Source organism: Narcine bancroftii, chromosome 2, assembly GCF_036971445.1.
Source record: "Narcine bancroftii isolate sNarBan1 chromosome 2, sNarBan1.hap1, whole genome shotgun sequence".
NCBI lineage: Eukaryota > Metazoa > Chordata > Chondrichthyes > Torpediniformes > Narcinidae > Narcine > Narcine bancroftii.
In genome coordinates, this window is record NC_091470.1 from 154,882,204 (window position 1) to 154,902,352 (window position 20,149).

At 41.7% G+C, this 20,149-nt stretch overlaps 1 protein-coding gene across 5 annotated transcripts in view; it reads left to right on the top strand.

Moving 5' to 3' along the window:
- LOC138754425 (pleckstrin homology domain-containing family G member 5-like) overlaps positions 1–20,149 on the top strand; it is a 116,311-nt gene that overhangs the window by 85,561 nt on the left and 10,601 nt on the right. For all 5 annotated transcript variants that reach the window (XM_069918688.1, XM_069918684.1, XM_069918685.1 and 2 more), the window contains 7 exons: positions 2,048–2,143; positions 3,098–3,148; positions 3,793–3,942; positions 7,491–7,601; positions 9,396–9,545; positions 18,616–18,753; positions 19,964–20,083. In XM_069918688.1, the coding sequence (XP_069774789.1) occupies positions 2,048–2,143; positions 3,098–3,148; positions 3,793–3,942; positions 7,491–7,601; positions 9,396–9,545; positions 18,616–18,753; positions 19,964–20,083 (816 nt within the window). The remainder of the gene's footprint in view (positions 1–2,047; positions 2,144–3,097; positions 3,149–3,792; positions 3,943–7,490; positions 7,602–9,395; positions 9,546–18,615; positions 18,754–19,963; positions 20,084–20,149) is intronic.

Below are 20,149 nucleotides of genomic sequence, written 5' to 3' on the forward strand. Positions count from 1 at the left end.
AGCTATGTACAATAAAGCCTATCAATCCTCGGAGTCTTTGTTAGTGCCCAACACCTTGCATATTCAAAGTCTGATAACTTTGACTAAAACCAATGAATTTCATCACTCTTCGATTCCTCCTTTCCTTGAGTCACGAGGTGAATGATGCTGGTGAGACAACACTATGCAGAGCTCTGTGACGGTAACCTCCCAACCAACACACAAACTTCTTTATTAATCCTCTTCTTTTACAATGTGCTTACCCTATTCCTTGTATAGAGGTTCCACTACTCACCTCACAACTTCCGCTTCCCCATTCTCTCCTACCTATTCTATTCCCAATCACTGAATCCTCCCTTCACACCCACGGTCAATGCATCCCACTGGCATTTACTGTCACTCTGGGGAAAGGGATGCCGGGATAGGCTCCACTAAACCGGACTCTCGCAGGGGTGCTTGTTCACACTCTCGTTGGGGAATGGACCTCGTAACCCTATTACAAAGCAAAATACTGTTGTGAATGAGACTCATAATAATCTGGTTGCCTGGTGCTGTCTACACCCTTTCCTAATATTACAGGCATTTCTGCCCTTCTCCCAGTAGCACCATTTTATTCTATTGTGTATTAATTGCAAGAAAAAGGAGATGAGGGAAACATTCTGGAAATGTACAGCAGATTCAGCAAGGAGCACAGAGAGATGAGTTGAACTTTCAGGTTTTCAAGATTCTTTTATTGTCATGTAATGGAACAGAAAGTTCCTTTTAATGCAAGGCAAAGATTCGCCATCAGCAGAAATTCCCCAGAGCCCCTTGTAGTCAGAGAAAGAGAAGCAAGAGAGAGTTCCCCCAGAGTTGCTGAGTGTCTGTTGATTTTCCTCCCACATCTCCACAGCCTCCAGTAAAACCTTCGGCTACCCAAGCTCCAGATTCAAACCTCCAACATGATCAGGAAGCCTTCAGCACCCTCTCGCATCCGGGTTTCCGATACTGGTATCAGCCAGTCTCGAGCCAGTCTGCAGCAGTACACAGCCTGGTGCAAGTCCTTTGACGTATTTAGTTAAGATTTTATTCTATACTTTGAACTACTTTGTTCAGTTTGTTGTTCCACTCGTTACAATGTTATTTTAGGTGACTGACCTTTTGTGCACATTTCAGTTTCCTTTGTGCGCACAGTGTAGAAGGAACAATGGTGCCACATGCCAGTCTTCTGCTTCCCCAGCATCTGCAACCGTCATGGCTGCTGCCGAACACAGGCGCTGCCATCTTGGACCCAGACCCTGCGGTCACAAGATTTTAAAATAAACCATTGCTGGCTCCTTTAACAGGCTGTTTAAAGCCTGTACGGAGCTGATGGCAGTCAGACTGGGTGGTTGGACTTCGGGTGGGAGGGGGGGAGGGTGGAGGAGGGAGAGCGCTGTGTCCCCCCTTCCATGGGTCCGCACCTCTGGCAGAGCTGCCATTACAGTACCTCCGGCACTGCCACCGTTCTTTATTAATTCGACTTGGAAATTTTTTTGTGATCTATAAGGTTTAAAACAAGTGTTGTTAAACAAGCCAACAAGTCAGGGTGGGAAAGAGAGAAAAAAAAAAGGATAGGAATAATTAGATGAAAAAGAGGGACCAGTGCAAAGGAGGAAGTGGTAATGAGACAAATAAAGAATCGAAAGATGGATTAAAAGTGCCAACAACAGTGATTATTACCAGTTGCTGACCAGACAAAATCCAAAATGCTTTACATGAGGGCAGAGTATTGCTGAGTGCCTAAATGTGAAGTGTTTAGGAAGGGATGCAGGGCTCGGGTTCTAATGGAAGAGATTTGGGAAAGGGGCTGGGTAAAGTCAGGTACTTTATTGATGGGAGTGTGTATTTGTGGATATGAGGTAACAAAAGGTGTGGAAGGAAGACTTGGTATGCGGGCACTATTGGGATATGTTATTTCACCAGGATATTTATAGGAGGAGTCCAGTTCACTGGATGTTTCTGCTGGGCTGCCTGTTGTGAAAGGTATCTGTCGATGGAACTGCATGGAGTGATCACCTCATCATAATGCTGTGTGTCTCTTCCACAGAAGCTCACCCGTAAGCAGTGCCATCAACAGGAGGCCCTCTGGGAGCTACTGAATACAGAAGCCGCCTACATTAGGAAGCTGCGGGTCATAACGGATGTAAGTTTAACCCGTCCTCAGTCCATCACCTCACACTGGTAGTGTTGTACACTCCACAGGTCTTTGGTGATGCAAAGAATTTAATTTTTTTATGTAAGTTTTATTTACAGCATAGTAGAGGGGGGGAATGGTTAGCACAACGCCTTTACAGCGCCAGTGAACTGGATCAGAGCTGGGTTCGAAACCCGCGTTGTCTGTGTAAGGAGTTTGTTCTCCCCGTGTCTGTGTGGGCTTTCTCCAGGGACTCCGACCCTTCAAAAATCTACCAGGGTGTAAATAAATTGGACGGGATGGACATGTGGGGCCAAATTGGCCTGTTACCATTCTGTATGTCTAAATTTAAGCAGATTCTGGCCAATTACACCTAAATTAACCTACAACCCTGTATGCTTTGGAGGGTGGGAGGAAACTGGGGAAAACCCATGCTGGCACTCCATACCGACAGTTCTGGATTCAAGCCTGGGAAGCTGATACTATAATAGCTAATTGTACCACCTTTCTGCTCGGTCTCAGGTTTTGTCTGAGCTTTCTCCCTGTGTAAATATGGTTGACATGTTTCTGACTCTCCAATGTTGTCTCCGCTTTACTCATGCCAACAAATTGTTTGTGCAGGTGAACCATCTGTTTACAATTGAGGCTAACATCAGTGGCCTACAAGTCCCCTCCTGTCGAGAGGTTCTGACCTCCAGTGAGGTTCGGGACCCTTCCTCTTCTGAAACGGTCAACTCGTACTAGGATTACCTGGCTTCCCTTCACTTTCATTGTGATGCTTTGATTTGGGGATGATCTCTACAGTAGGTTGAACTATGCTTCAGAACGGGCTCCAGGAATTCACTCCTGGAAACACAAGCTCACCAAAAAATGGCATGGACGTGTAGATGTTACAGATAAATGCACTCTTAAAGAATCAGGCTTGCTATTACACCAGTGTATTTATTTTCTTTTTTTTTTTAGCTCTTCCTATGTTGTCTGGTGAACCTTCAAGAATCGGGTTTGTTGACTGAGGTGAGTTTAAGCATTTCATCTTCAATGAAAAATGTCAAATAACTAGAACTCCATTAGCAACATGTAAATGTGAAGATGCCTGAGGAATAAGGAGACCTACAAGAGTTTATACTCATACAAACACCAAAGCCAACATATACAACCAAAGGTCTTTGTATGTTGCCTTTGGTGTTTGTACGTAGACACTGACATTTGATCACACAGGCTCAGGTATTTTTAAGCCTCTATATTGTTGCCTTGTGTCGGTACAGGCGGTTTTGTAACGTCTGTTAATGGCAGTGCTACCGAAATGAGAGCCGTCTACACAGCACAAGGTGAACCAGAAAACTGAAACTTTATTTTGAGTTCCTCGCACTTCTCGAGGAGTCTGCCCCACTTCCTGTGAGGGGCATGCTGGCCTGAGGGAGTTGCATCACTCCCCGTCTGGCAGCACGCAATGCGGAAGCAGCGTGTCACCAGACGCGGGCTTCTCTCAGAAGGGGAGCCCGCTCCATCTTGTGTCGGAGGACTGGGGCGGTGATTTGGCCCATCTAGCCATGCGGTCGCTTGGACCGCTACAGTTTGGAATTTACCTGTACACATTGTTCTGTGTGCATTCCATGGGTGGAAAATGAAGGAATAACTTTTGTCATGATGTTCTGCAGGTGGAGCCGAAGAAACTGTTCTGTAACGTGCAGGAGATTATCCAGCTGCACCAGGTTTTGTGGCGAGACGTGATGGCTCCAGTGTTGCAAAAGGCCCGGGAGGACAAAACACTCCTCAATCCCATTCACTTCCAGAAAGGATTCAAGAAGGTGAGTGATGGGCAGGTAGTCAGGTGGAATCGCTAACAGCCAGGCATTGATGGGACAGAATGTGGCTTTACCCAGCGCCTCTTGAACTCTCCCCGTTTCTTAGGCTAAATGTCACTCCTTGCTTTCCATTCCACAGCATGGGGGACCAAGGCAAAGGCACCCTTCCAAACCAAGGCCACCTGCATCTGGAGGAGCAACACCTTGTATTCTGTCTGGGCACTCCAACCAGATGACAATAACTCAGCTTCTCCGGTTTCCCTGAGACCACTCCTCTATCTCCCTCTCTTTCTCTTCTGTCTCCTTTCCTTCAGATCGCCACCCGTTTCTCCGTTCAAAGCAATCCCCTCCCACTATAATTCCTCAGCTTTCATCTCATGTTCCCTCCTACCCGTATCTGCTGACCTCTTGCCTGTGGGCCTCCCCACATCATTTTATTTAGGCACCTGCCTGCTTTTAGTTTGTACCTTGGATGAAGGACCTAGGCCTGAAACATTGGTTATGTATCTTTATGCAGCCTCTCCCCTACTTATGACCTATGTGACTTATGACTGTACATGCGCTGAAAAAAAAACTATAATTTTTTTTAAAAAGAAAAAATGTAAATATTAAAATGACACTTGGTTGCGTCCACCAGTGCTAACGGATCTGTACGTACAATAGTGACCATCAGACAATATCCCAGCATTGTGTATGTCAAAGCATCTCTCTCAATCTTCAGGATAAAAGAATCCTGTACAGGTTCAGCCGGCTGTCGGGAGAGCGCGGGGCTGTAGGATCAGTGTGGGGACAGATAGGTTGTCGGGAGAGCACGGGGCAGTGGGATCAGTGTGGGGACTGATAGGCTGTCGGGAGAGCGTGGGGCAGTGGGATCAGTATGGGGACTGATAGGCTGTTGGGAGAGCACGGGGCTGTGGGATCAGTGTGGGGACTGATAGGCTGTCGGGAGAGCGCGGGGCAGTGGGATCAGTGCGGGGACTGATAGCTAACATATGTCTGACTTGTGTCCATTTCAAGATCGGACTGGTTGTTCAGAACTTGGACGTATGTTGGGGCATGGCTGTATGAAGAATGCTGTATTACTTTCTGAGTTTGTCCAGAATTTTTGTATAAGTTACAATCATAACTTCTGCATACTTTCTTGGTTAACTAAAAGCAATGCACCAACTACAAGGTGACAGCACTGGACTCTATTCCAGTTTTAATTTATTCATTTTCTGAGTCTGGGCACTTACAAAGACCAGGATTTATTACCCATCTTTAACTTTCCTTGAGAAGGTACTGGTGAGCAACCTTCTGAAACTCCCACAGGTTGTTGGTAGGGAGATCCTGCGGCTAGGATTTGGACTCTGACAATGAAAGACCGAAGATATATTTCCAAACCACGACACTCTTTAACTTGGAGGGAGAGAGGGACCTGCATTTATTGGTGTTCCCATGTACCTGTTGCCCTTGTGCTTCTGAGTAAAAGAAGTTGCAGATTTGGTAGATGCTGTCAAAGCAGCCTGAGCTGGCACTGTATTGGCACTGTGCTCCAGCAGCAGAGTGCAGGAATGGTTAGAGTGGTTGGTTGATGGGGCACCAGGAAACAGACCTCTTTGGCCTGGGTGGTATCAAGCATTTTTAAGGATTGTTGGTGCTGCACTCATCGAGATAAGTGGAGAGCTCACTCAAACTTCTGACGTGCCTTGTACATGGTGCGAGAGCTTAAGTGTTAGGAAGTGAGTCACTTGCCAGAGGATGCCCAGCCTTTGACTTGCTCTTGCACCCGTGGTATTCAGGTGGCAGTTCAGTTGAATTTTTGGTCAATGGTGAGCGTGAGTAAGTGGACTGGTTAGCAAAGCACTATTACAGTGTGATCAACCCAGTTTCCAATCTGGCACTATCTGTAAGGAGTGTTCATGTCCTCCCCATGTCTGCATGAGTTGGTGCTCTGGTTTTCTCGTACAGGGATTGACTGGTATATTTGTGGCTTGGGCCCATGGGCCAGAGGTGTCCTGTTACCGTGCTGAATGTCTAATTTAAAAGGAGTGGGTGGCTTCTTTTGATGATGAACTGTGAATAGAATTATACACGGTGCACACATTAGCAAACATTCCCACTTCTAACCCAATGATGGATGGTCACTGATAAACCGGCTGAAGGTTTTAGATGGCAAATATACAATACTGTAACAAGCCCTTTTGGCCCATGTGCTGGTGCTACCCAATTGACCTACAACCCCTGGTACTTTTTGAAGCACAAGACCCCGGTTAAAGCCCACTCAGACACTGGGAGAATGTACAAGCTCCTTACAGACAGCACAGGATCGAACCCCAGTCCCAATTGCTGGCACTGTAACAGTATTCCGCTAACCAACACGTGGACAAGGGCACTGCCTTGAGGAACATCTACTTCAATGGCTTGGGGCTGGGATGATTGATGTCCAGTAGCCACGTCTATCTTTGTTTAAGCAAGTAAAAGTCCAAACATTGGAGTGTACTTCCTTTGCTCATTGACCAGTTTTACCAGGGTACCTTCATGTCACAATGAGTTAAGTGTTGCCTTATTGTCAAGGGCAGTCACTTCAATCTCACCTCTGGAATTCAGCTCTTTGATTCGTGTCTGGGCCTAGGCAGTGATGAGATCTGGAGCAGAGTAGTCCTGGTAAAAATCCAAACTGATCATTAGAACGCTGCCCACGGAGGGCATCAGCAATCATCAAGGATCCACACCACCCAGCACATGCTCTGTTCTCGCTGTTGCCATCAGAAAAGAGGTATAGGTGCCACAAGACTCCTACTACCAAGTCAATGGACTCCTCAACAACAAACTCAGTCAGAAACTCATTTAAGGACTTATTTGCACATTATTTATTATTGAATATTTCTGCATTACCGTCAATTTGTGCACAATTTTTTTTCTTTGTATTTCTCACTTTTGTATACTTGTAGTTTCTTGCGGACAGATTTTTTTTTGTACCATTGATAAGAGGAAATTCTGCCTGACGCGCAGGATAAAAGAACCTCAGGGTTGTGTGTGATGCCATGTATGTACTCTGACAATAAATTTGATCTTTGTGAGTCATTTCCCTGTTGATGACAGCTCCCACCACTTTGTTCCTGATTGGGAGGAGACTGATTGGGTAAAATGAGTTTGATAGGATTTGATATGGGGTATTTTCACATTGTTGGGTAGTACCACTGTTGGAACTGCTCGTCTGGTTGCACAGATAATTCTGGAACATGGAGTTCTGGAATGCCAATGTAGAGCCAACCAGAGAAGTCCATAATAAGGGGAAAAGCTGATGTGGTTTCCAGAATTGTGAAGGCCCATGTCTGTGGAGCCAAATGCAAAGGCCCGGGGATGTGAGATTGTCACTTTACCAAATGACAGTTGTCAGCTCTAGACTTGAGATTTGTGATCAGCTCTGTTATGAGGAGCTAGTCTGAAATCGATTTCAGTTGCTCAAATCTCTGATTTTTAGTTCATGATCTGCCCAATCTCAAAACTTAAGAGTTGTTGGCCTCAGCCATGTATTAACTTCCTGTATTTCTTGACATTCTTCACAGTTTGGTGAGCATTTTAAGCCATATATTCAGTACTGCATGGAGGAGGAGGGCTGTATGGAGTACATGAGAAGCCATCTCCGTGATAATGATCTCTTCAGGATCTACGTAACGGTCAGTTTCACTCTCTATTCCGTTGGACAAATTGGGCTTGCAAATTGTGCAGGGTACGGAAATGTTCAGTTATGCAACATAGTGACTGTGAGGGCAGCTGAGTTGGACACGCATTGCTAATCTGTATTGTAGTTCTCACACAGTTGTCGTGTGGCTCTTAATGTAGTGGCCACCTTTCCCACGGGACATATACACCATCATTTAGTGATTTATGGGAGGGTATCATGTCCACATGATACCTGTATGGGGCTACCCTATCAATGTGCTGACCTGGTCTGTATGTTCCATGAAGAAAGACAATATTTTCCTTAAAATCTATCAACTGTAGTATTTAAGGCAAGTGAGCTATCACTTTGTACCATGGCATGGCTCTGTTAGAAAACAGGGGTGGGTAAGGTTGGGGAGTTGGTGGGGGGGAGAACCTCTAAGATTACTTGTACTGATTGATCATCCTGGTACAGGATCACATAGACAGTTTTATTTTAATTTATTTACAACATGGTAGAAGCTGATTCCGGCTATTGAGACCTGGGCCAATTAACCTACAACCCCATATGTTTTCAAGATGGGAGGAAACCTACACAGATATGGCGAGAATGCACAAACTCCTTATAGACAGTAAAAGCATGATGCTGGATAAACTCAGCAGGTCAAAAGTGTACTTTATTGAGCAAAGATACGTCGAGCGCCTGCCTACCTTTTGTCATACCTTGATGAAGAGCTCAAGCCAGAAACATTAGTTATGTATCTTTATCTTTGCTGTATAAATCACTGTTTGACCTGATGAGTTTCTCCAGCTTTGTATTTTTACAGACTCTTGTGTTTTACCATGCTTGTGCTATCTTCCACACTGACTGAGCCACCCTGAAGGGACACACATTCAGAACTAACTGAGCCTGGGCTGTGGGAAAGTGGATGATAGTTCCTATGGTCCAATGTCCTCTGCCTCTCCTATTAAACTACATCTTTCAATGGGGATTTTTGTAGGTGAGAACTGTCCTGCACAGAAAGAGTGGTCACACAACTTAGTACCATATCTTGTCTTGAGTTGTCTTAACCCTTTTGACTCCATGTCCCTGTTTTCGGGGAATACCAACAAGCACATATACTCTGAGTCCCCGTTTTCTGGGACTGGTTTTATACACTTGCACATACTGGTGTTCGTACTGTAGTTTACCCATGGACTCAGTCCGGGGAATACATCATGAAAGGTTAAAAATGGCTGGTGTCCTAAGGGTTAAACCTGAAAATGAGGGTGTCCACCAAAACGGATCTGTTTTTGGTTCCTTATTTCCATAGTGGAGCTTTCCTCAGTTTAATTGCAAACTTGGCCTGTGTAATCCCGCTCTCCACTCTGTAGAATCCCACATGGTGCTGTCTCGATCTTTCTCCTTCCCATTTACCTTTAATATCTTGGAGAAATGAGAGCCTGCAGATTCTGGAACCTGGAGCATAAAACAAACTGTCACAATATTTGTGGAGGCAAAGAGATGGTTGACATTTCGGGTCATGACTCTGTCCTGATGTAGAGGAACCAAAAACGTGGGCACTCAAATTTGCAGCAACATGTGCCTACTAGGAAGATCATAGGATCACCTGGATCCTGAGGTTTCCAGGAATGGTCTGTGGTCACAGTCAGGAAGGACTTCCATGGAGTTCCTTTGGCTGGAGCTTTGTAGCGTTAGAAGGTACAGAAAGGAAAAAGAGAGGAAAATTAATAAAAGAATGAGTGACAAGACGGAGAGGGACAGAGTTTGGGGGAAATGGATAATTGCTATGTGTGTCTATTAACAGTGGGCAGAGACACACAAACAGTGCAACCGCCTGAAGCTCAGTGATATGCTGGTGAAACCACATCAGCGGCTCACCAAATATCCACTGCTCCTCAAATCTATCCTGAAGAAAACCGACGATATCCTTGCCCGGGAGGCCATTGTTTGCATGGTACGTACACTTTTTTTGAAAATTTTGTTTTTCATTTGCATCAAATACAAATAATTAATCATTCATCTAAGAATACAATGCAATAAAGATTGATACAAAATGGTACATACACTTTGATCAGTTTGGTTTCGCGCTCGAGTCTTGACATGGACTCAGTTATGCTCCAGATCATGGTTCTCATTTCAAACATTGGTTCATGACATAGTTATTATTGAAATAGACAAAGCTGATGTGTTGGGATGTACCACTTATCAGGTTGCACCCAGTACCCTGATACATTAGATGATTGGGGCTTCTCTTGGGTTTCTCCTGCACTTCCTCGAAATGCTGAAAAGAAATCACTGAAGTTATTTCAACAAAATCCACCAAATTTACTGGTGACTATTGTCCGTGTTCTCTCCCAGGCTAAATTCCTTGGCATAGAAGCCATAATTCTGTTGTGACCTCTACTGAGCTGGCCACATCATTCAGAGGGCCAACACAGACACAAGAAAAACCCCCTCTGTTCCAATCTCTGTCGTAGGAAGAGATTACCAAGTGCCCAAAGTAAAATTTTCAGGAATACGTTCAAAACCTCCTTGAAAACATGTAGCATTTCCACTGATTTTGGGAATCCCCAGTCAAAGACAGTTCAAAAAGTGGAGAGGACTTTTGAAAACCTTGAATCCATGTATCAGAAGCATGTAGAAACCCAGCATAAAGATAAATGAGGTGCATTAGCTCACAAATTACCCACACCCAGCTCATAAGGCACATCTTGCATCATTTACGAAAGTCTCCACAGTTCCAACATTGGACAGGTCAATCCAGAAACTTGAACGAAACAAGTCATTCCTCCAAAGGACTACTTAAAAAGAAATGAATATAGAGTGAGGATTAAATTATAATCTCAGAGAGAATAGACAGGCTTGTATTGTGAAACAGTTAATTGGATAATGAAAAGGTGTATTGTGTTTAAGGTGATAACACCCCAGTAAATAAGATCAAAACTATGAAAAATAGTTAAGGATTAAAATTAAAATGCCTTTGTTGGTGCAGATGTATTTATTTAAGTCAGGTGTATTGTTGGCACAAATAGAGATAAGTGAGTTTGACTTACAATTCATTGGAGGGACTTTGCTACAAAGTGACCAAGGTTGAAGCTAAACATTCCATAGTAAGGGCAAAGAGTGAAAAGTGGGGGCAGTGGAGTGAGAAATAGTCCTAATAATCAATAATAACATCACCACATCAATGAGTAGTAACCTTGTTGTTTTGCCTTGGAGGAACTGAATGATATAGAAGAGGCAGAAAAATTTGGTGGGATTCTGCCTCCCTCCCTTACCGGCAGCAGTTACATGGGTGCAGAATTAATGAAAAAAATTAGGAGCAGAAGAAAGTTTTTATCTTCATACTTTATTTTTATTTTTCACATTATGAACCATACTGACCAAAATGCACACAAACATTTCCCTCTTGAATATATACAGTGAGTCATTTTCTCCCCTTTTCCCCCCTCCCTTCCCTCCCTCCTTCAACCCCCCTCCCCACCCACTCAACATTCAACATATATGATACATTAAACAATGTCATCACACAACGAAAATAAACAAGAAATTTGTGTCATCTACTTTTACATACTGGGTCAGTTCATTTCGTCTTCTTCTCCTTCTGTCATTTTAGATGGTGGAGGTCCGCGGTAGGACTTCTCTGTTGTGTTCCATGTACAGTTCCCAAATTTGTTTGAATACTGTGATGTTATTTCTTGTATGTTATTTTTTCCAATGGAATACATTTATTCATTTCTATGTACCATTGTTGTATTCTCAGGCTATCTTCTGATTTCTAGGTTGACATAATACATTTTTTTGCTACAGCTAGGGCTATCATAATAAATCTTTTTTGTGCTCCATCCAAATCGAGTCCAAGTTCTTTACTTATATTACTTAGAAGAAAGATCACTGTATGTTGCTTTTTGTGATTTTATTTAATACCTGATTTAGATCTTCCCAAAACTTTTCCACTTTCTCACATGCCCAAATTGCATGTACTGTTGTTCCCGTTTCCTTCTTACAGCGAAAACATCTGTCTGATACTGTTCGGTCCCATTTATTTAACTTTTGGGGCATGGTGTATAGCTAGTGTAACCAATTATATTGTATCATGCGTCACCTCGTGTTTATTGTATTTCTCTTAGTTCCGGAGCATAGCTTTTCCCATGTTTCATTCTTTATCTTTATGTTTAGATCTTGTTCCCATTTTTGTTTGGGTTTACAACTTGTTTCCTCGTTTTCTTTCTCTTGCAGTTTGATGTACATGTTTGTTATAAATCTTTTAATTATCATTGTGTCTATAATCACATATTCAAAATTGCTTCCTTCTGGTAACCTCAGCCTGCTTCCCAATTTGTCCAAGTAGGTTTTCAGTTGGTGGTATGCAAACATTGTACCGTGAGTTATATCATATTTGTACTTCATTTGTTCAAAAGATAATAATTTATTTCCCGAAAAACAATTTTCTATTCTTTTGATCCCTTTTCTCTCCCATTCTCTAAAGGAAAGGTTATCTATTGTGAAAGGGATTAGTTGGATTTGCATCAATATTAATTTTGGTAGTTGATAATTTGTTTTATTCCTTTCTACATGAATCTTCTTCCAAATGTTGAGCAGATGGTGCAGTACTGGTGAATTCCTATGTTGCACCAGCTTTTCATCCCACTTATATAGTATATGTTCAGGTACCTTCTCCCCTATTTTATCTAGCTCTAATCTGGTCCAATCTGTTTTTTCCCTTGTTTGATAAAAATCTGATAGGTATCTTAATTGTGCGGCTCTATAATAATTCTTAAAGTTTGGTAGCTGTAAGTCCCCTTGTTTGTACCATTCTGTTAATTTATCTAGCGCTATCCTCAGTTTCCCCCCCTTTCCATAAGAATTTCCTTATTATTTTCTTTAGCTCCTTGAAGAATTTCTCTGTTAGGTGAATTGGTAATGATTGAAATAGGTATTGTATCCTTGGGAAGATGTTCATTTTAATGCAATTTACCTTTCCTATCAGTGTTGGTGGTAAATCTTTCCAATGTTCTAAGTCGTCTTGTAATTTCTTCATTAATGGCTGATAATTTAGTTTGTATTGATGGCCTAGATTATTATCTAGTCTAATACCTCGGTATTGGATTGCTTGTGTTTGCCATTTAAATGGTGATTCTTTCTTAAACTTTGTGAAATCCGCATTATTCATTGGCATCGCTTCACTTTTATTTGCGTTGATCTTGTACCCCGATACTTCTCCATATTCCTTCAATTTCTTATGTAATTCTTTTATTGATATTTCTGGTTCTGTTAAGTATACTATGACGTCATCTGCAAATAGACTGATTTTATATTCCTTCTCTTTTATTTTTATCCCTCTTATTTTATTTTCTGTTCTTATCAGTTCTGCCAGTGGTTCTATAGCTAACGCGAACAGTGAGGGAGATAGTGGACATTCCTACCTAGTTGACCTGCTTAATTTAAATTGGTTTGATATGTATTCATTTACTGTCGCCTTCGCCAATGGTCCCTTATATAATGCTTTAATCCAATTAATATATTTCTCTGGAAGGTTGAACCTCTGTAGTTCTTTGAATAAATAATTCCATTCTACTCTGTCAAAGGCTTTCTCTGCGTCTAAGGCACCCGCCGTCTTGTTTCCTTGTACTGCATGGATTAAGTTAATGCACTTTCAGATATTGTCCGTTGTTCGTCTTTTCTTAATAAATCCAGTTTGATCTAGTTTTACTATTTTTGGTACACAGTTGGCCAATCTGTTTGCTAGTAGTTTAGCTATTATCTTATAATCTGTGTTAAGTAGAGATATTGGTCTATACGATGCTGGTGTTAGTGGATCTTTCCCCGTCTTTGGTATTACTGTAATTATTGCTGTTTTGCATGAACCTGGCATGTTTTGTGTTTCTTCTGTCTGGTTCATTACTTCCAGAAGAGGAGAAATTAATAAGTCTTTAAATGTTTTATATTGGGAGTCTGTCCTCTCCCGGCGTTTTATTGTTTGGTAGTTTTTTTTAATATATCCTGTATTTCCTCTATTTCAAATGATTTTATTAATTTATTTTACTCCTCTTCTTGCAATTTGGGTAGTTCAATTTTAGCTAGAAACTCATCTATTTTGTCGTCTTTCCCTTAGTTTTCAGTTCGATATAGTTTCTTGTAGAATTCCTTGAAGTTTTCATTGATCTCTGTTGGATTATATGTAATTTGTTTGTCCTTTTTCCTTGATGCCAATACCATTCTTTTAGTTTGTTCTGTCTTAAGCTGCCAAGCTAGTGTTTTGTGCGTTTTTTCTCCTAGCTCATAATACTTCTGTTTTGTCTTCATTATGTTCTTCTCCACCTTGTACGTTTGTAGTGTTTCATATTTTACTTTTTTGTCCGCCAATTCTCTTTTTGTTGTATCTTTCCTTGGTGCTAATTCTTTTTCTGTATTTGCTATTTCCCTTTCCAGCTGTTCTATTTCCCGATTGTAGTCCTTCTTCATCTTAGTTACATAACTTATTATCTGCCCTCTGATGAATGCTTTCATTGCATCCCATAGTATAAATTTATCTTTCACTGATTCCATATTTATTTCAAAGTACATTTTAATTTGTCGCTCAATGAATTCTCTAAAATCCTGTCTTTTAAGTTGCATGGAGTTTAATCTCCATCTGTACATTCTCGGTGGGATGTCCTCCAGCTCTATTGCTAATAACAGGGGTGAGTGATCCGATAACAATCTAGCTTTATATTTTGTTTTTCTAACTCTCCCTTGGATGTGGGCAGACAACAGGAACAGGTCTATCCTTAAGTATGTTTTATGTCTACCCGAATAATATGAGTATTCCTTCTCCTTTGGGTGTTGTCTCCTCCATATTTCCAAAAGTTGCATTTCCTGCATTGATTTAACCATAAATTTGGTTACTTTGTTCTTTCTGCTAGTCTTTTTTCCAGTTTTATCCATCTTTGAGACCAAATTAAGGTTAAAGTCCCCTCCTATCAGTATATTCCCCTGCATATCTGCAATCTTCAAAAAGATATCTTGCATAAATTTTTGAACTTCTTCATTAGGTGCATACATATTGAGCAAATTCCAAAATTCTGAATATATCTGACACTTTATCATTACATACCTCCCTGCTGGATCTATTATTTCCTCCTCTATTTTGATAGGTATATTTTTATTGATTAATATAGCTACTCCTCTGGCTTTTGAATTATATGATGCTGCCGTTACGTGCCCTACCCAGTCTCTCCTTAATTTCTTGTGTTCCACTTCAGTTAGATGTGTTTCCTACACGAATGCTATATCAATTTTTTCTTTCTTCAGTAAATTTAACAGCCTCTTCCTTTTGATTTGGTTATGTATTCCGTTAATATTTATAGTCATATTGTCAATATGGCCATTTCATACTTTGTTTACCTCTCATTTCTGCTTCCTCATCACCACCTTTCCTCCTTATCCATTTCTGGTTTATTTTTTTGAATGCACTGTAAGACAACACTTCTAAAATATAAAATATTTCCACTATTCCCACATCTAAAAATCCCTTAACCCCAAATGCCCTCCCCCCTCTGAGTTGCCCCTTGTCCTTTGCCGGGCAACCAGAACTCCCCTCTCTATTTGGATTGTGAATCCGCTCGCAAGCGTCAACTGATTTCGCAGTGACTGTTATTCTCCCCCACCCAGCCCCCTCCAGAAAAGACTTTTATCTTCACATATAACAAAGCTCACCCTCTTTTTTTCCCCCTTTACTTCCTTTCTTCCCCTTCTTACTTATACATTGTTTTTCTTCTTTATATGAAGTTTGTCGTCATTCTTGTTTTTGTTACATCTCTTCATCTCTCTGTCTGTTTTGCAGGTGTTATGCAAATTCTTGTGCTTTCTCCAGATCCGAGAACAGTCTGCTTTGATGCCCTGGGATAACTATTTTAAGCACCGCTAGATATCTTAACATAAATTTATAGCCTTTCTTCCATAGGATCGATTTTGTTGTGTTAAACTCCTTCCTCTTCTTCATGAGCTCAAAACTTATGTCTGGGTAGAAAAAAAATGTTTGACCTTAGTGTTCCAGTGGCTTTTTGTCTTCTCTCATTTTTTTCATTGCCTTCTCCAATATATTTTCTCTTGTCGTATATCTCAGGAATTTTACTAGAATGGATCTTGGTTTTTGTTGTGGCTGTGGTTTTGGGGCTAATGTTCTGTGTGCCCTTTCTATTTCCATTCCTTCCTGTATTTCTGGCATTCCTAGGACCCTGGGGTCCATTCTTTTATAAATTCTTTCTTATCTTTGCCTTCTTCATCTTCCTTAAGGCCCACTATCTTTATATTGTTTCTCCTATTATAGTTTTCCATTATATCCATCTTCTGAGCTAACAACTCCTGTGTTTCTTTAACTTTTTTATCAGTTTCTTCCAATTTTCTTTTTAAATCGTACACTTCCATTTCTACAGCTGTTTCTCGTTCTTCCACCTTGTCTACTCTTTTCCCTATTTCTGTCATGACCATCTCTAATCTACTCACTTTTTCTTCTGTACCATTTATTCTTCTTTTTATTTCATTAAATTCTCGTGTCTGCCATTCTTTTAATGTTTCCATATATTCTTGAAATTTTTTTTATCTATGTACAGCCCATTCCCTTTATCTTCTATTTCTCGTTGCAGAGCTTGATGTTCTCCCTCCTCTGTCCTCTACCTCTCTTCCTTGTATCTGTGTCTCTTCTGACTTTCTTGTTGGGCTGTTTGTCTCAGTTTGCTGGGTATTTTTTTTTCTGGTGTCTTGATGTTGGTCCTCTTCTTCTGGGCTGGTCATCTGCTGTGTCTCTGATTTCATTTTTTCATTCTCCTACCTCCCGTTCCCGTTATTTTCTATATCTTCCCGCTGGGAGCCCTGCTGTCAGGTCTTTCTCAGCTGGTCCCCCCTCCCGTCAGTTTTGTCTTGGCCGTGCGCATCGTGCATGAGCGATTCCTCGCGCATGCTCGGTTGCGCACCTCTGTTTGGCTCTGTGAGCCATCTTTGTCATCCTGTGTTCAGTGGGTCGTGACCCTGCAGGGTTTCCACTGACCTCAGGGAGTGGGCACCTCTTTCCACGGCGGGTCCCTGCTTCTTCATACAGGTAAGGCCTTCACCTTTCTCTTCCGGCGTCTTTCTTTCTTTTCTTCCTGTTGTTTTTGGCTTTTCTTTCTTTGGTGCCATTTCCTCCACACCTTTATTTATTTGTTGTGGTTTGTGTGTCTGGGGCTTTGCTTTTTCTTTACTTTTTTCCTTCTTTTCTGGAGAGGGCTGGTATTCTCCTATCAGCCACTACTCCATCACATGACTCCTCCGTTTTTATCTTCATACTGATGAGATCACTCAAGTTGGCTAAAATAGAAGGACCAATTTGCCTCAGCAATGTGTCACAGAACCAATTGTGAACAGAACTACTGTGCATCGTGCGTACGATGAGGCTTGTTTGCCACCATCTAATAAAGTATCCACAAGGGAAGAGTTGATTCTGGAACTTCAAATCCAAATCCAGGGCCTTGCTTGTGTATGATGGAGACAATCACTGTGGGTTTTTTTTTAAAAAAAAAGGGGAAATGAGATTAAAAAGTCGGTGATTAACTAGCAATAGAAACACTTGAAACAACTACTTCATAACACTTATGAATGTAAATGTCATGTCAAACTAAGACCACAAGATGTTTCAATGTTGCCTCGGCAAAGCTTCATAATTCTTGGGTAAAAAGAAAATGATTTTAATTTTGCCAAAAAACTATAAATCTGTGAATTGTGAGTATTTTACGAATAACTGAAAATTGGTAAAGAACTATAAAAGGCTTGTAAGAACCTATAGTAAGTAGAAAGAGAGCAAGAAAAATATATTTAGGCTCCAAGAGGTAAAAGGAATTACAATAGGGAATAAGGAAATGCTTGAGAAAATACCCAAGCATTTAACATTTAGTCGTGCAGTGAAAGACACAGAATATATCCAAAATTCTGATCAATTTGGATTGAATGAGAGTGAAGCCCTTGGTCAAAACTCCAGTCACACACTTCGCTATTGGTCAGTGACATAGTCACTCTACAGTTACTCTGAAGTCCATGGTCTTCCCATGTTGGCGATCACTCATGGTCACCAATACACGATCGTATTCTTACCCAAGCCAGTTAGTCCCTCGGGGCTTGATTCACTTTGACAAATATGGTCACCATGAAGTGGATGTCATTCTTAAAGGTCCTGCTCTTGGTCTTTGCCATGACCTGCAGTTGTCATCTCAGGAGAAGCACCAGCCTCCGCTGTGCTTCTCAGTCCAAATCCACACTCGCCCCTGTTCTGATTCTGCTCACGGTCCACACTCACATTTTCAGTTTAAAAAAAAACACATCTGGAAAAACTCAGCTGGTCAAACAGTGTACTTTATACTGCAAAGGTAAAGATACAGAACTGATATTTGAGGGCTTGAACCCTTCATCATGGTAAAACTTGAGCTCTTCATCAAGATGAAACATTGTTTGTATATCTTTGCTGTATAAAGCAAACTATAAAGTCTAAACCAGCAGACCTTTATGCTTTATTCACATTCTCTATCTGAGATCATTCTCTTTGCTTGTACTCACTCTCCCACTCACGCTTACTCCTGTCCACACTCATTTTTTTATTCTGCGCACGCTCGATCTGCCGCACTCACCTTCTCTCTCTCTCTCTCTTTCTTCTCTCTCTCTCTCTCTCTCTCTCTCTTCCCCCCCCACTACCCAGTGCATCAGTTTTTCCACACACCCCTCTCTCAATCCACCCACAAGCTCAGTTTATGATTCCTCTGTTCATCTATATCCACCTCCTTGATTCACACTCACCATGGGGGCCTGTACTCTCACTCAGGCCAATTTTACAATGTCAGTTTACACCTTTTCTTGGTCCAGGTATCAGTCTTGCTCATTGTCTCGGGATTTCTATTTTTTTTTTAAGATCATAGTGTCCTTTTATATCACTATTTTAATCTTTGTGATTTTTTTTTAAATTTGAGGATTGTGCTTTGATGTGATCTCTTCTCAGTCCTAATTTTTTAAATCTCCAGATTAGTTCTGTGGAAGCTTTTATCGCACACGTGAATTCCCGAATGCGCCAGCGTCAGGAGCAGCAGAGATTGGCAGAGATTATCTGTCGCATCGACTCCTATGAGGTGGTGGATGGGAGCTCAGACGAGGTGGAGAAGGTAAAAAGAGACTGGACTGCTGTGCGAAGCACAGAGGGAAGTGAGTGGCTGGAGAACACAGGAAGAGATAGAGCAGAGTGTGAAGGAGATGGAGAAGTGGTTGATTGATCAACTGATTAAAGGGGAGGGAGAGTGGGTAAGTGAGAAGGGGAAAAAGAGCAACATCAAGTGACGGTGGGGGGGGGTGCGGCGTAATGGGAAAGCCTCTGAGAGTGAGGCAGAGTCAGAGCTGGAGAAGGAAGAATTGTGAAGGAGATTGATTGAGTGGGTTGGTGGGAGGTCACTAGGAGAGTGAGAAAGGGTGGGTCAGCCTGAGGTGAGTGGGATGAGGGACAAAATGTGAGGAAAGGATGATCTTGCACTAGATGGGAAGTGCACAGTGAAAATGTATGAGGAGCAATGTTTGTGATGTCCGGGAAACACTGGAAAACAGAGAAGCCCAACTTGCAAGTCGACTGTCTTTTGTTCTTCAAAGTGCATCTTCTCAGGGAGGCATTTCATTCCCAATAAACCAGCCCAGGAATCAATCCTAGAAATGAGGGGTAGATTTGTATCCCCGTCATGTTTGACAGGCTGCCCAGTGCCATTACTATTCTTTTACCTCAGCTCCACTCTTTCTTTCTCACCTTTTTCACAATCTTCTCTGTGAAAATCGGCCAATGAACCAAAACAAATGGTGCCTTTTCCAAGGAGGCTCACAGCATCATTATATTGCCTTACTGGAACAACATACATTTGGCACTAAATGCAAATAAATATCTTTTAATCAAGGTTCTATGAAATGTGTTATAAAAAGATTGAAAAAGAAAGAAAGAAAAGAAATGTGTCGTTTATAAAACTAATCAGGGTCAAAATTTGTAAAAGTCATCAAACTGAGGGCTGTAATTGATGGTGAGGACAAATCCAACAATATATAAGGCATTTAGAATGACTGCAGTGGGCAAATAATCCTGAATGCACAGTGTGAGGTGTGATTAAAGAGGGCACATATTCCTTGGAAAATAATTCTGAGGAACAGAGTAAAAGAGCAAAAGTTGTTTCTTTTTAAAGCTGGTTTCTTAATCACTGTGGTGTGAATGTTGCTGACCTTAACGGAAGGGCAGGCCCAGGATCCCCAGGGATACAATGATAACCACACAGACACCTCATCACTCTCTGCAAGTAATGGTCTGAATGTACCCCATTCTAACAGCCACTTTTACTGCGTTAGGTTCTGAAGGAGTTCTGCCGCCTGGATTTAACGGCTCCAATGCTTGGGACTTCGCCTGATGAAACAAGACAATTGCTGCTTGAGGGAAGTTTGAGAATGAAAGAAGGGAAGGACAGCAAGGTGAGCTAGGTGGAGAGTGGCCGAGGGTCAAGGATATCTCTGTCGCCTGAAGGATTTAGGCATAAC